This window comes from Blennius ocellaris (genome assembly GCF_963422515.1).
Source record: "Blennius ocellaris genome assembly, chromosome: 12".
Classification (NCBI taxonomy): domain Eukaryota; kingdom Metazoa; phylum Chordata; class Actinopteri; order Blenniiformes; family Blenniidae; genus Blennius; species Blennius ocellaris.
In genome coordinates this window covers 23,022,572-23,038,220 of record NC_137661.1, presented here as the reverse complement: position 1 = coordinate 23,038,220, position 15,649 = coordinate 23,022,572, and the positions used below count along the sequence as shown (strand labels likewise).

The 15,649-nt window shown below is 42.5% G+C and overlaps 1 protein-coding gene across 2 annotated transcripts in view; it reads left to right on the top strand.

Moving 5' to 3' along the window:
* Nucleotides 1–15,649, top strand: part of zc3h3 (zinc finger CCCH-type containing 3) — a 63,970-nt gene that overhangs the window by 23,924 nt on the left and 24,397 nt on the right. For both annotated transcript variants that reach the window (XM_080505656.1, XM_080505655.1), the window contains exon 4: nt 12,782–12,935. In XM_080505656.1, coding sequence (XP_080361782.1) covers nt 12,782–12,935 — 154 coding nt within the window. The remainder of the gene's footprint in view (nt 1–12,781; nt 12,936–15,649) is intronic.

Genomic DNA, 15,649 nt, shown 5'->3' with positions numbered 1-15,649 from the left:
AGGACAACAAAGGTGGAACGCTTTCAGGGAGTCACTTTGTTTATTTAGAGCCAGTCTTCTTCAAAGCACCTGCTCTTCTTTTATAGGACCAGAAAGGGGAGAGTGGAAGCCCCTTGGCCTCCTGCCCTCACCAAATTAGCACCCGGGCCGACGAGACTCGTCTGTTCTGCGCCACGCTGCCATCCCACTTTCTCGCCCGTGACCTTTAGCCCCCGAACTCTCACTTTTCACCCCCGGTAATGCAGTGCAATGTCAAGAGCCGGCCGCCCAGCGCCGCCCCCGGTTACTGAGCCGATGGTGGTCGGTCACCAGAGTGAACCGTCACACACAAGTAGTTATTCTAGCAGACCCTCTTCATTACATCCAGACTCAAAGGTCAAGTATCAGCATCACTGCTCTGGATGATCAACTTGGTAAAGACATGAGGAACTTGCTTGGTTTTGCTTATATTTTTAGGAAAGTAGTGCCACTGTGTGTCCCAACCTTTCAACTACTCTGCCACTTTAATATGCAGCAATGAGTTGCTGCCAAATATGAGGTGCTGGGGAACGAGTTGTACAGCTGTAGTATTTTTATTAGTTTCCTCCCCATTACTTCTTAGAAAGGCTGGAGACCCCCTTCTCCAATTATCAGATTAAATAAAGTGTTACAGTGTAGGCAGATTCTCATGGTTACACTAATTCTCATCAACAGACAAAAGTGGAAGTCACCAAAATAAATGTTAGTTTTCCAGGCCCCCTATGGATTCCAGGAAGTGAAAATCTTCTTTTGCACAACTTGCACACAGACAGAGACTGGTTGTACTTCCCAAGATGGTCAGGGATCACAAATTGGGAACCACTGTCATATGTGTTAGATCATTTATGTATTTTGTCCTACAGGCAACTTGTGCAAAACTCAGGGATTCATGTTGCTCCCAGTGACGTGTGTGGTCCCAGCCAGGCAACTGTTGTCTGAATGTGTCTGAATGAGACTGGCAATGTGAATGGAAACAGGCGTGTGTTTAACAGCATATTGATGTAGAACGACAGCATCAAAATGGAGTTTTATTTTGCCTGTCAGAAAACTACATCTGATTAGTACGTGTAAACTGATGTCCATTTAATTTTACACTCATAGTGATAATCCATGAAACTACCATTCAGCATCGCCTCCATTCTTCTCCCTCCATAAATTGAAATGACAGTGGAAATAATGCCGGCGGGTTTGGCAGTGTGGGAACTCAGTGGCACACAGAAGCCAGTGTTTTGGCTCTTTGACCTTGCGGCAACGCAGTTGTATGTAAGAGTGACCTTTCTCAAAGATACGCTTCTGCCTTCAGTGTGAAGGACGCCTACTGTAAATGCTCCGTATGGCTGTCTGCGGTTACCTTTTCGACACCCTCCTCCCTCCTTCTCTCTTAACACTTTGACACATTCATGATGCCTGTGTGTCTCCAGGCGGGTGTGTACTTCACCCCCTTGTCTCTCACTCAGTGGTTGAAACAGAAGCTGAGGGCTTGGTGTCCGACCGGCTGACTGGGGTCCATCACTCATTGGCCCCAAAGAATCGGCAGTATGATGGATTCCCTGCACACTGGCATCTGCAACCAGAACCTCGGTGCTGCGTTAAATCGGTAGCAGAGAGCCACCTGTGTCTGTGTGTTTGTGTGCACGTGCGTATATGCATGCTGACAAACCAAATGTCCATGCATGTGTCTTTTTAACATGTCAGTCTGAGTCAAACCAACATAGTGGGTGTCCACACAGAAGCTTTTCCATCTCAGTCTTGCTATATTCCAGTTTGTCAGCCAAGATGTCCAAGAAAGCGTTTATTTTTTTTTCTTTTTCTGGGACGAAAGACAATGTAAAAATTGTGTAGTTCAGAGGGCTGGCCTCCTTAACATCAGAGACCAGGATACACATACTGATCTACAGGAAACTGTAAAAGTCGTAAGGTGGTTGATGTCTTCATAGCAGAATACAAGCAGCAAAAATGATTAATATATACCATGCAGTAGTTTACCCATCATGAATTCTTGTCTATCAGCAATATGTGTCATGTTTACATATCTGTTGTGTTCTCACACATGCCTACATGCATGTATCTCCATCTCCAAATGTATCATACGCGTTGAAAAATAATAGTATTTTCAACTTGCACGGCCAAGTGTTTTGACATGATTAAAGTAAGATGGGTCTCTTAAACATTTTTTGATCATGTAAGAGTTTTAGAATGTTTGGAAAGTTCTGAGTAGAGGGGCTTGTGTGCTTAAAACTATGGGATCTAAGAGACAGGAACTATAACGACTATTTACGACTTTTAATTCTTTGGTTGAAGAAATGCATTCAGGTCATTGTTGCAGTTTCTTTTTAATATCTGAGGCCAAAAAGAAATGCTTACAGTCACTAATCCCCACTGCTTCCCACCCCCAGCATTGCTTTAATGCTCAGGGGTCTTGACATGTATTGTTAAGGGCAGAAGTTCACATCCCTTGTGAAATCTGGCATTGCCCTTTAGGGATTCACTCACTTAACCTTCAAGTGCCCTGCAGTCACACTTGAAAAAGGTTTTTATGACACACGCTTACCCCCTTCCTCTTTCCTTCTTTCACTCACAGATACCCAAACATGCACACCCTCCATACACTCGTGTAGATGCACATACAATCTATGTAATCATGGCCGTGCTTAAGTGGACAAAGCCCCAGGCTTTTCCTCCTGGTGCGTCTAATGGCATGCACTGATTGACAGCTGAAGTCATGCCTTTGACCAAACACGACACCTTGTGTGTGACATAAACATCATGTGACTCACAGGAAGTTGTTGGGAGGAAAATCTCAACCTGACGGAGTCCCGATAGTCGCCTGGGATTTTGTCCACTTTCAGGGTTGGGGTCAGGGTCAAGGTTGAGTTCACAGGAAATGCATGTTTTATCATGTCTTATTTACACCATTGATGTTCTTTATGGCTACAGGAGCATATTGCGACTCCGGAAAAAGCACACATAGTAGGCAATTATCATTCAATTATTCATCAAGGATCTTGTCGTGTCTCCTTACATATTATTCCAACATTTGAAAAACTACTTAGTGATGGGGCTGTCAAGATAAGGAAATTGTCTATTTGACAGTAGAGATGACATTTTTCTTTTGGAAAATATACAGATGTAATATAATGATTTACAGACTGATTTCATCATTGTGGATATTATGTAAAGAGAATTCTGACATCCATGGAATTGATAGTAGCTGCAACTATGTACACCCATGTCTAGCATTCGGATTGATTTATTTCTGAGTAAAGCTATTGTGTAACTTACATAATATGGAGTAGTGATTCTCAATAAAAACATTTTTTTAAAACATTTTAAATATAGATGAGTAAGCATTTAATTCATTTATGTGGAAAAAAACTACCAAGCAAGACATTTACATTATTGTAGTGTATTATTTCTATAAAAAAAAAAAAAAAAAACACGATTGAAACCAATTTCAAAGTCTATATTGTGATTTTGGGCGTGAACATCCTTTCTGCAATAAATACAAAGGAGAGCTATCAAAATAAGCGACCCAGCAGGAGAAGACATGGCGACGTGTCAGGGAAAAGAGAAAGACGAATCCATCAAAAAGAAAAAAGTGTGTGCCAAGAGAGTTACATAGAGTATGGCGTCATATAAGTGATGGACAGCGGTTGTGCTGAATGTATCTTTTGCTGTAAAAAAAAAACAACCCCAAACTAAACTGGCAAATGAAAATTTGAAACCGTTCAAGCTGAAGCGTCTCAAGTTCGCCAAACAGACCCTTTTGCCAGGGCTTGATGCCATCCGAAGCAGGCAACGGTTGCATCTTTTGAGTACTATCAACAAGCCAAAAAGCCACACAAATGTGGCACTGGCGATGGTGTGTGCTCTGCCGAGTCCCCCTTTCTAGTTGATGTAGTTAATGCACACAAAGCACAGTATTCCCCGTCAGAATTTGGTTACACGCTATGCAGATGGAGGCGCTGCTATGACGGGGGGGAAAATAAGGGCTTCAGCAGCTGACTGAAAGAGAAGACGCCAAACTACATTCACTGCATGATACCCAGACACACACTGACAAGAAAACACCTCTGTGAAGTCCTGGACGTAATACAAAAGGCTGTGCTTAAAATTTTTAAAAAGTTTATTAAATCTTCCCTGATCAACAAACAGATCTTTGTGCAGCTATGCCGGGACAAAGTCTTTGCATGTTTCATTCAACTTAAAACCAAATATGGGCTATATTTAGCCTGTACAATGATAAAATAAAGTGCATTCAGGGCACAGTGGATGTGTTTGTGTATAAAATGCAGTATAAGGACACTAAACACAAGTAGCAGCTTCAGGAAAAGAAACATTTGCATTTCTTGGACATTTGTGACCATTTCATTAAAGACGCATGGGTGTTTGAACTATTTCTTGCAACAGAAAATGATGTGGAGGACTCTTGAGATACCAGCATCTTTCCGAGGAGTGAAATCAGTTGTACGCTGAAGAATGACCAATAGGTCGTGATGAGGGTGACGGAACATATGAACAGACTGCTCCCTCCCTTTAGAGACACACTAATTTGTAGGACTCCTCTTTCCCCAGACATCACCTGTTCTCAGCTTGAAGGAGCCGACCCTCTAATTATTTATTATTTACCATTTTTAGACTACTTTTAGGAGGGTTATGTTATATGGGAAGCGGCCTACAATGTTGCAGTTGTGTTTGCATTTGCCTGGATGGAGGAACACCCCCCCCCACCCCTAGTCCGAGGTTCCCCGGGTCAGCTGGTATATGTTACAGTTGATGGCTCCGCTGCGATGATGGACGAGGCCACAAGCCCCCCCCCCCACATCTACTTCCACAGCCACCCACCTCCGCAGACTACCACCTACCACCCACCCTTCCACCCCCGACACGCCTCCGTGTGGTGACATCACCGCCACCCTGGCTGACAGCATCTGTTGTTGGCACGCACAGGCCGCCTCCCGTGTCATTATGCGGCCCCATCAGCCTGTCACTTTGTGTCAATCCACCACTTCATCCACTCACACACTAATGGATCCCCTGAGTATTCCCCTTAAAAAAAAAAAAAAAAAAAAAAACCTCACCATAGCAGGTCCATCATACAGAAATACTTAAATATAATACTGCACATCCTCTGGCATCTAACTTTGTAGCCGGTGTTAATTTGGTCACGAACCGAGGAGCAATTGATTAATGCCGTCTGTCTGTCATCACATTTACAGTAACACCGCTTCTCCGCTGGCAGCTCTGGTTTTAGTCTTCAGGAATGAATCCAAAGGCATATGAAGTCAAACTGCAGCCCTAAAAAGTACACAAACATGCACCGACGCATCCGTTTGGCTCAGTATCGTTTCGAATCTCAAATAGCAACTCACAAATGTCAAGAGCATCAAACTCATCTGACTTCATGGGTAAACAAACTGTTTGAGAGTTTTCTTCATGTTTTGTTAAAAAAAAAAAAAGAAGTGTTGGTTTATTGTGCTGTTATTGTCATATATATGTCGGGTACGCCATAACAATGGCTGCAGTTATTAATTGGTTGGTTTATTAATTAATGAACAGTGGAGGAAACCATCATGAGTCTAAAATGATGTTACACTGGACAGCTTTTGGCTGCAAAGTGAACCCATACATCTTGTAAAATGATAATACCTTAACAGAAATTTGAAACAGTGCTTCACAGCAAATAAAGATGGATTATTAAAGCAGAAGAAATCCCTCTTCAAACCAATGTAATTTCATTAAAACACTCAGATTAATTCCAAATTGCATTTAATTAATGGTGTATGTAAAGGTGCGTTTAGAACAAATATTTAAAGGGCATAGTTGAGGTTCGACTGATTTCCACGGGCTGGTCATCCCAAAGTGACAGTTTTTAATCGAGTTCTAGTTATCGTTCAAAGCTTTAGCCGGAAATTGTGGTAAACAGAAGCTTAAGTTCCTTGAATTGCAAATTGATGCCTGTTTACTTTACAAAGTTTACAACGCTAATATCATTATGAAAAATGCTATCAGTTGATTGAAAAAATTAAAATAGTTGATTGCACAATTTCTGTGAATTACTTGAACTCAATTGCATTGTTCTTTCATGTATAATATGTCATTTTGAACAGATGATCACAGGTCATTCAATCTTTTGCAATGTTTTTAATGCTGTCAAGATAAATTTGCAATAAATTGTGTTACAGCCTTATAGTACAATCATTTTGAGGCCGAATCAACAAAAATGATTATAAACGGTTCTGAAGTTCTAAAAAAACAGCTGCTGAGTTCCAACTGTAGTCTTGACAAATTTAGCAGAAACGTTATACTCTTCTTTAGGTCTGGTGCTAATGGAAAGATCGAGGCTAACTTTTCCGGGTGAAGCCGAAGCTGAAACTAAATATTCACTATGTTTAACAATAACTGACTTACACTTGAGTCTACACAGATTCCTCCTCACTCTCTATGCCACAGCTGCTATTTGCTTGCTCTTACGCACCTATTCTAGCAAATCTGCCAAGCACAGAAACCAACAGTACTAATGACACATTTTATACTCCTCATATCTGTAAAAATCTTCCAAATCAGTTTGAATTAAAAAAAAGTCCTTGTATGAAAGTCTGGCTAAAATGGGATTAATTCCAATTAATTAAGTAGATGCATATTTTGAATAACTTAACACAAGTAACCTCGGGTTTTAAGTATATTCATGAAGCTCTTCCAAAGTTATGGCATATTGCAAATGACTTTTCACAGGCTTCATGATAAACCGCTTTAAACTACTTGATGTGAATCAATCAGGGAAACACATGGTCAAGAATTGATTGGCGATTCATTCTATTGTGTAATTTTGGAGTCTGTCCCCATATTACTGTGTTTTCCCTCATAGATTTATTAAAACAAGCTTTAAGGCCATTCACACGCAATGAATCCTGCAGCCGCTCACATTCTGATCCCACTGTAGGAGGACACCATCCTTTCCGACGAGTTACAGGATACCAGTATTTTTAAGTCGCTGGAATGCAGCTCTCTGTAACCAGGGTGGGGCATCAAACTCTGTTGACACGTCCCGGTAGTCTGTCAGAAAGTATCACCGGGTGTCACGCATGCAGAGATCACATTATCATAACGGCGCCAGCTCGCAGAGGGATCCAAAAATTGCGGCAACTCCCTTGTTAAGTCTGATGTTGGCATGGCACCGCTGTCTCCCGTAAGAGCGGCGGAGCCGTGGGAGTCAGAGGATGAGCCCCGGGGGACCAGAACATGGGATGGCAGAGGGAACAGGCACTGTCAATAATAAGATTTATGATCCATCGGGTCGCCCCAGGGAGGGGGCAGACAGAGACCGCTGTTCTCTGGAATTAGCCGTCAGGTACCGAGAGGCATGCTACTGGGGGGGGGGGGGGGGGATCCCTAAGAGGATGGAGGACATGAGGTGCAGTGCAGTGGCCTGTCAGCCATTTAAACTGGGTTCTACTGAGGATAGAAGGCAACTTTACTTGGTGTGAGGTTGGCACTGCTTACACGAGACTCCGTCATCTTAGGAAAAAGACTCCAGTTTAACACTCTTAAGATCCATTTATATGATGCTCTATCTGTCTCTTAGCTTTGAGACAGCAGGCTGTATATTCGTGGCCTGTCACCAGGTTTGAGTGGATTCCCCATCCGGCCTAACAGAGCAGAGTTATGATACAAGTTATATCATGGAGAGGATAAATGTTTGAACACCGTAGATTTAACAGCATTTGGAAAATTGACTTTTAAAGAGATTTCAACTTGAGCAACTGTGTTGCTCACAAAAGTTGGAGCAAAACTCCCAATCTGCACCAGACCATGGAAACTTCCCAGTGCATTTATTTTGAAGACTTTTACTAAAAGTAGGTGTGTCCACTAGCATTTGGGTTCACACTGAACTGCTTTGCCAAATCAGAGGTCAGAGAGAGGGTCAGCAGCGTTTGTTAGAGGCAATTTGAGGATACTTCAGGGAAGAAAAGGATTACAACTACTGATCTATAATGACCTTTTATATAATGAGTATGAATGACTGCATCATTAAAATGATTGAATTCTAATCATTGTAATAATTCTAATAATGCAATTACAATTATTAGAACGACTAAAGATGGTTCTTTCCATTAGAAACGGGCTTTGTGGCTTTTATTACTGACATGTGAATTAAATGTGTTTTTCTTAAACATGACATCCAAACACACTAAATATAAAATACTCTTAAAATATAACCACACTGTTAAAGTGTGCTTTTTGACTTCTAGCCTGTTACGGCTAGGTTAGAAGTATTTTTTACTGAATGGAGTGAAAAACAAACCTTTTGTACAAGTACTTCCTGTCTGTCCCAATCTGATCCACACAACTTGTCATTGTATTGTTTGTAGAGCAAAGCACTCAGCTGCTTCTAGTGAAAACAGGAGCGCGGTGTAGAATGGCCACCGATCGTATACAATGTGCACCTGTGCGGCCATGCCTGGTGTAAATTAGCAGTTAGTAACACATCTGCCACAACATATGCTGCTAGCATTCCTTAGCTTCTCATTAGCATTCACTTAGCACCATTTAGCTACCTCAAGTTTGGAACGCGTGTGTTGGTATTCTAGTCTTCTTGTATTGGCAACAGCAAATCCTTTATTCTCATATTAGGGTTTTACATGACTCCTATGTTGGTTTTCATGATTTCTGATGATGTACAACTCTTAATGACCAACACACAAGAGAGTCACCCTCCTTTGTCAGAACTGTGATAGTTATGCAGGAATGATGATGAACATGTCTCTTTCGCCTTTTTATTGTTTCACTTCAAAAGCAGCAGGCTCAGAGAGGGAAAACCTGTAGCAAATGTGTCACAACAGCCCTTGAGTGGGGGTCGTGGCATCAGGGCAACCTCCTTGCGAAAGAAGCAATGAGTGCAACCCGAGAGAGCAGATTATCTGTGGATTCACGGTGGCGAGTCAGTGAGAGATGGATGGACGGCGTGCGATGCTGCATGCGTCTGCAAATGGTGTCTTCACAGCACAGGGCACACTCACAAGGCAGGCCACTGTCAAAGGTCTATTAGGGAAAGATTGAGACCCCAGGTGTGTGTGTTTGTGGATGTGTGTGTGTGTGTGTGTGTGCATGCGTGTGTGTGTGCTCACAAGCTCATTGGTCATGGTCCTGTAGTGGAAGATTGAGACCCCATTGCTCCCAGAGCCACTCAACCAACACAACCTGCAATGGTTTACAATCAGAGCAACACCGTCCATCCATCCCCGCTGACACACACACACACACACACACACACACACACACACACACACACACACACACACACACACACACACACACACACACACACACACACACACACACACACACACACACACACACACACACACCCACCAGCAATGCAGCTCACTATAGATGTCATTAAACAGTAGCCAAGGTGGAACAGTTGTGTGACAGCGTCTTGGACACGGTGGGTGTCGTCACGTTTGCGACAAAGGTTCAAAAACAGATTGAAGTGCCGGTTAGGGATGTGGAGGGAGGAGAGGGGGGGGGGGGGGGCATATGAGGTTGCTGGGTGGGAGGGGTGGCAGCACCTTTGACAAGCTCTATTTGTCATCTGCCAGGACGCCCAAATAGCTCTGACTGCACTTCAGATGGATTGTGGGAGAAAGAGCGACTATAAGCCAGGCAACTAATCCTGCACAAACCCCCACCCATATACTCTCCACACAGCTCATGCGTGGTCCCGTTTTTATTTATCTATCGTCACTAGGGCTTTCTGTCACAACCCGACAAACATCCTTTCTCCCACAGAACAAGCGGCAAAGGTTGTATTTATCCAAACGTGTAATTCTAATTGCTAAAATAAAGTTTTGTTGGTTTCAACACCTGTCAAGGATTCACAAGTTCTATCACAACTTGAGCCTGAGCTAGTTTGTTTGATTGCCATTTCTGTAGATGTGATTTGATGAAGCTTGATCACCGGATATTGGGGAAAAAAAAGCCACCAGTCATCTGACTCTTAGCGTTGTTTGGAAGTTTCAGACATCTGTGCCATTGGTAAATTCATCCCACAAGCATACAGAATCACCTTGTAAAGGCATAAACTTTTTTTTTTTTTATAATAAAAGTGACTGCTCACAACTGCTCATGTCCACTCGTCTTGGAAACACGACGTAACTTGTACTGCCGTGCTCAGTAGCCATGGAAACCTGATGCTCTGCCAGTTGGTAATTCATTTGGGCCAGAGCACGAAAAGCGAAGTACAACACCTACTAACTATAAGGTACCAATTTCCATTTTAGTTGGCACTGAATGTGCATCCTGGTCTGCACCAACAGGTGTGAAAACACCTGGACATACTTTAAACTGGAGGCCGGCTGTGGCTCAGTTGGTAGGCTGGGTCATCTTTCAACCCCCTCCTGCCCTGTCAGTGTGTTCATGGTCAGGACACTGAGCCCCAAGTTCCCTCAGTGATATGCAAGCACTTTGCATGGCGATCATCGCCATTTAGTGTGTGAGTAATTGTTCAGGACAGCTGTTTACTGGTTCTTTGGTTTCCCAGTCTTGTCACACTTTTAGAAAACATGTTCCTGCACAGAATTGTTGTGTGCAAAGTAAGACAGTCTTTTATACCCAAGCCATATCCACGCCTTTCTTGTAAATGTACACTTGTAAGCCTCACTCGATGTCGGTGTGTGTCCTAAACATGGAGTCGGTGTTTCGGCAGCCCCTTCCAGCTCTCAGTGATTTGTTGAACAGTAAATGTTTGTGTGAGATGAATTCTCCAGCTGATCCAGAGCTGCAGGAGCGGTGGGGGAGAGGGAGGGAGGGAGGGAGGGACGGGGGGGGAGAGAGAGAGGGGGTGGAAATGTGAAGAAGTGGAAATCGAATCATTTTATTGTTTGTCACCACGGCCCTTGTGGTCACGGTTTGTTATGGGACGCTAATTAAAACGGCAACAATCCCGACGATTGGCAATTAAAGCCTTGTGAACGAGGTGATGGGAAATGAGCTCCTCACCGGGAGCATAAACTCATTCGTTATCCCCCTCTCACGCCTCTCCTCCCTCTGTCTTTTCTTCACTCATTAGGAAGACAGAGTGCTGTCACTGACCACCGCAGTGACTGATGGATAGGAGGGGGACGGGAAACTGCAGATAATGACATTTTTTTAAAAGGGACTGAAGTAATGTGATAGAGGATGTTGAGCAATGTTGCTTTGAATCTTGATTTTCTACCCTGTAGGTTTGTTTTGTGGGGTTTTTTTTTAATTCATGAAAATGTTTTTCAGTTTTTTCAGAAGTGTATATTGTATGGATTTGTGAGGCTTCACTGGTAATCTTTTTTTTTCTTTTTTTTTGTTCTTAAATATGAGTATTGCGTCTCGCCTACCTATGAAAATACAAACAACCTAGCAGACATTCTTGCTAATGAGCTATGACTTTCTGACCACCTGATATTGCGTCACACTGTGTATTCATAAAGGTTTAAATTCAAACAGCATTAAACTTCTGTACCAGCTGGATCTACAGTGGCTTGTCCGTTGGATCGAACCAAAACACTAGTTCTCACTTCTGCAGTAACTCCTTCAGTCTTTCCACTTGAGACGTGTGCACCCATGTCGTTGCTCATGATGTTCTATGTAGCTATGGAACGAGGTTTACAGTTATATACGTTGGTCGGAAGATTGGTACTTTAACTGGTACATTGCAATATCTGTTCCACAATGTTTGGGTTATAATATTTCATGGTAAACATGTGATGTAAAACAGGTTCATTTTACACCGACATGTCGAAATCATATTTTCATATATAACCAGAATAAGACATTCTCAGAGATTTAAAGTGAATAATGTTTTTAATTTTAATGACTCCTGCTTTTTCATGTCATTGAGTGTGGGTCTGATCAGCGGTATTTAGATTTATCTGCTCACCTGCCTACATGCATACATGCTTTCCCGCCTACCTTTCTGTCTGACTTTAGATCTGGATGTAATCTGGATGGGCTTTTTGGAAAAAAGGGTTGAGAACCACTGGTGTAGAGGACGGCAGACTCATGGGTTGAACAGATTGAAGATGAGCAGGAGTCTTTCCAAATACACTTTTGATTTGATAACATTTCATAGGAAAATTAACCGTAATTGCGGCATCGATGAAGACAACCGCTCAGTGTAGTGGAAAAGATTTGACCAATAAAGGAGATACATTTCAACCCTTGGCTATATAGTTCAGACTGCTGCACCCATGTAGTGTCTGATCTTGGTAAACTGATGTAAACAAGTACTCTGACAATCCACAATGCAAATTCTCCTCTGTGCGAGCGTGCCAGCCCAGCTCAGGCCATCATAAAACAACATGATGGATATACAGCCACGCAAATAAATAAATAGATAAAAACACTTAGTCCTCTCTTTTTTTTCCTCTCTATTCCGATCTCCCCACTCTTAAGCCTCTTCCCTGATGGATTTGTAAAATGATATAACAAATGAGACTTAAAGTGAGACAGAAGGAGGGAGGCCGGGCAGGAGGAATGAAGGCGGTGAGGGAAGAGACGGTGCGTTTGATTTATTAGACTCATAAAAATTCAGCCTTTGTTATTCCCTCTCATTTTTATATGTGAAGCTTATTAAAGAGCACACCTGCCAGAGTCCTCACACCAACTTGTGTGTCTGTCTGTGTGGGTATGCACTGGTTTATGCATTTATAATGATGTGTTTCTGCTTGTTCTTAGTTTCATATGTGGACCTCCTCACTCATCATCTATTAATCATGTCTGTCTCTAGATCCCGCTTCCACCTCATCACATCCTGGCTCCACCTACCAGCGGGTATTCACGTCACGATACAAGATGGTGACCCGCCCGGGCTCCACCTTCATGTACGGCCAGCACTACAACCCAGCTCTGTCATGGCGTGCCAAGAAGATCCAATCTGCCAGGTAATCCACATTAACTGACAAATCCATGCACTCGCACGCGTCCTGTAGGGGTAAAGTTAATGTGGCTCAATGGCTAATGTTCCTCCGTGCAGAGCAGCAGCCCTGCCTTTTATGTCTGAGTCATGTGTGGCATGAGTGGAAGAGGTCGGAAATTTATGGCACTCATTTTTACACAGTAGATAACCCAGAGAATAAAGCATTTACACCAGTGAGCTCCTCACATTAATTTACACCAGCCGGGAAACCATCACATCAAGGGGTGATACAGAGGGACGGGGAGAGGGGAGGGACATTTTCTCAATCTCATTAAAGCCCGGATCATCTCTTTTCTTTTCTTTTTTTTAGGTTTGTATTCATCATGGTACTACCTGGCTGGTAGACAGCTAGGAATGTAGGTAGGCAGGTACGTAGGTCAGTAAATATGTGGCTATGGGGATAAGTTAATACTTAGATCTATAGGTTTGTGGGGAGGTGGAAAACAATTTAAGAGTATATATAGATAGGGAAGTATGTGGCAATTTATTAAGGTTATTATGTAGTTATAGGTTGCCATGTACTGTATGTGAGTCTGGAGATGCACAAGTAGGTTGGTCGGTAGGTTACTGTCCACCCCTCACCTTTTTCAAAGTATCAAGGGATTTCTTGCAAAAAGTTGGGAATCATGTTTTTTCTGAGGCTGGTGAGAGTACCGTCATGACGTAATTTCAATACTATTGCATACATTTAGATGCGCTCCACATTGAAAGGAGGCAGCTGAGTTGATTCATGAGGATGCCCACTGGTCACTTCCCGATAGTTCTGCAAAGCATACCTCACTGGCGTGAGCCCCTGGGATAGGTGCAGAACAAATTGCGGTGATCATATCTTTGTGAATTTGCTCAGGGGATAGTTAGAGTTGTCTCCCAAAGAGCTGCAGAAAGATGTGGGGTGATCTCTGGGCATATTTGCTCTCCATACTGCTGCCACAACCCTGTTTGAACTAAGTAGGAAAGAAGATAAACTAATAGATTGATGAGACATTTAGATATTCAGTGGTAAAGTCGTTAATACTCTCATCTCATTGCAAAAAATGTCCTAGTGGAAGTCCAGGTAGGGCTTTGTTTCCTGCCTATAAAGCGTCTGTGTGCATGCGTGGCCTTGGTTCAGATTCTCTGATTCCCTCCACAGTTCAAATATCTATAAATATAAATTTGAGGCCGATTGTTGTTCTTTAGCCTGCACCATGATGATATTTGTCTGTCTCTCGCTGTTTGCCCTGTGATGGACTAGTGATCTGTCCAGGGTGTACTCTGCCTTAATAATCCAATAATCATCTGGAATCAACTTCAGCATCGATAAAGCAATATTGAAGACAGGTGGATATATGGATTTTTTATGTTTTTATCACAATGCAGGATTCCCTTCATGGTCAAATCACTATGAACAATATACTTTCTGTATTTGTGTCTATTTAAAAGCCTTGCTTTTCAAGATAAAACTCATTTTGAAGTTCTTATGCAGTTCAGTAAAAACTGTAAATGAATAACTTATTTGGTGTTCAGTTTATTCACTATGTTTGATTCTCTCGTTTCTTTGTGATATTCAGCCATGTAGATCATTTCTGTGTGAAGAAACCAAAGATTTCAAACCCCAAACCTGACCCTTTAGAAAATAAACCATCCATATTACTGCAATTTATCAACGGCAAACATTATTTCTACAGATTATATCTATGTACCTACTTCAAGTCGTTGCGTTTGATAGTGTATATACAATGTTAAGCCATGTTGTGTATTTGCATGTGCGTTGTGCGGTAGCTGGTGATGAGAGTTCATTTGTGTAATCCAGATTTGGTGAGACAGAGGAGCCCGGCCAGTGGCTGGACTCAGCCTCTGGTGACTTATTACTATTCATTTAGCTGCTGTAGTAAATATTGATTCATCAAGGGATTTTCAATTTGAGCCCCCTGACATCTTGTGAAATATCACCAAGTGTGTGGAAGTGAGGAAAGAGATAGGGAGGGAGCGGGGGACAGGTCGAGTCCCCGGGGAGGGATGCCCCCCCCTCTCCACACTCCCTTCTCATCCTCTTACCTTCCCCTTTCTCATGCTTATCTATCTGTTTAACTCCAAAGACCACCGCCACTTTTATCAATTTAAGGCTATTGAGTGGAGCATGAGCTCATATTCTCTGCTCTTAACTACTGAGTGCCGCTCTTCATCTTTGGCCTATCAGACCCACTGATCCCTGTCCTCATACGTTCTCGACTCTTATCTCTGTGCCTGCTCATAGCTGAACCCTGAGCATATTTTTTAAAAGAAAATACCAGACCTCGAGTCATACTGCAGTCCACAGGATTCCGGTGCGTGCATGGTTACATAACGCAAATCTTAGTGAAGAAAATCACAGATTTTGCATAGAAACCAGTAGAATTTGCGGGCTCAAAGCTGAAGTCAGTTTTCCCCTAATCCCATGTTTTAATTTAAATTCTGCTGCTTGGCATATGGATACAACAGCAAGGTGCAAATGGTTGTTTTGATGTTATTGCTGCCCTCTAATGAGCAGATGGATCTGTCTGGGTGGTTGTACACCGTCCTTCACTTGGCGTTAACTCGGATCAGCTCTATCTGTAAACACTGAGAGTGGATGGATTTTAAAGAAGAAAAAAAAAGAGTCATGATTTTTTAAGGCAATTCCAGCCATATTACATTTATGTTTTTTGATCCTCTGAGTCC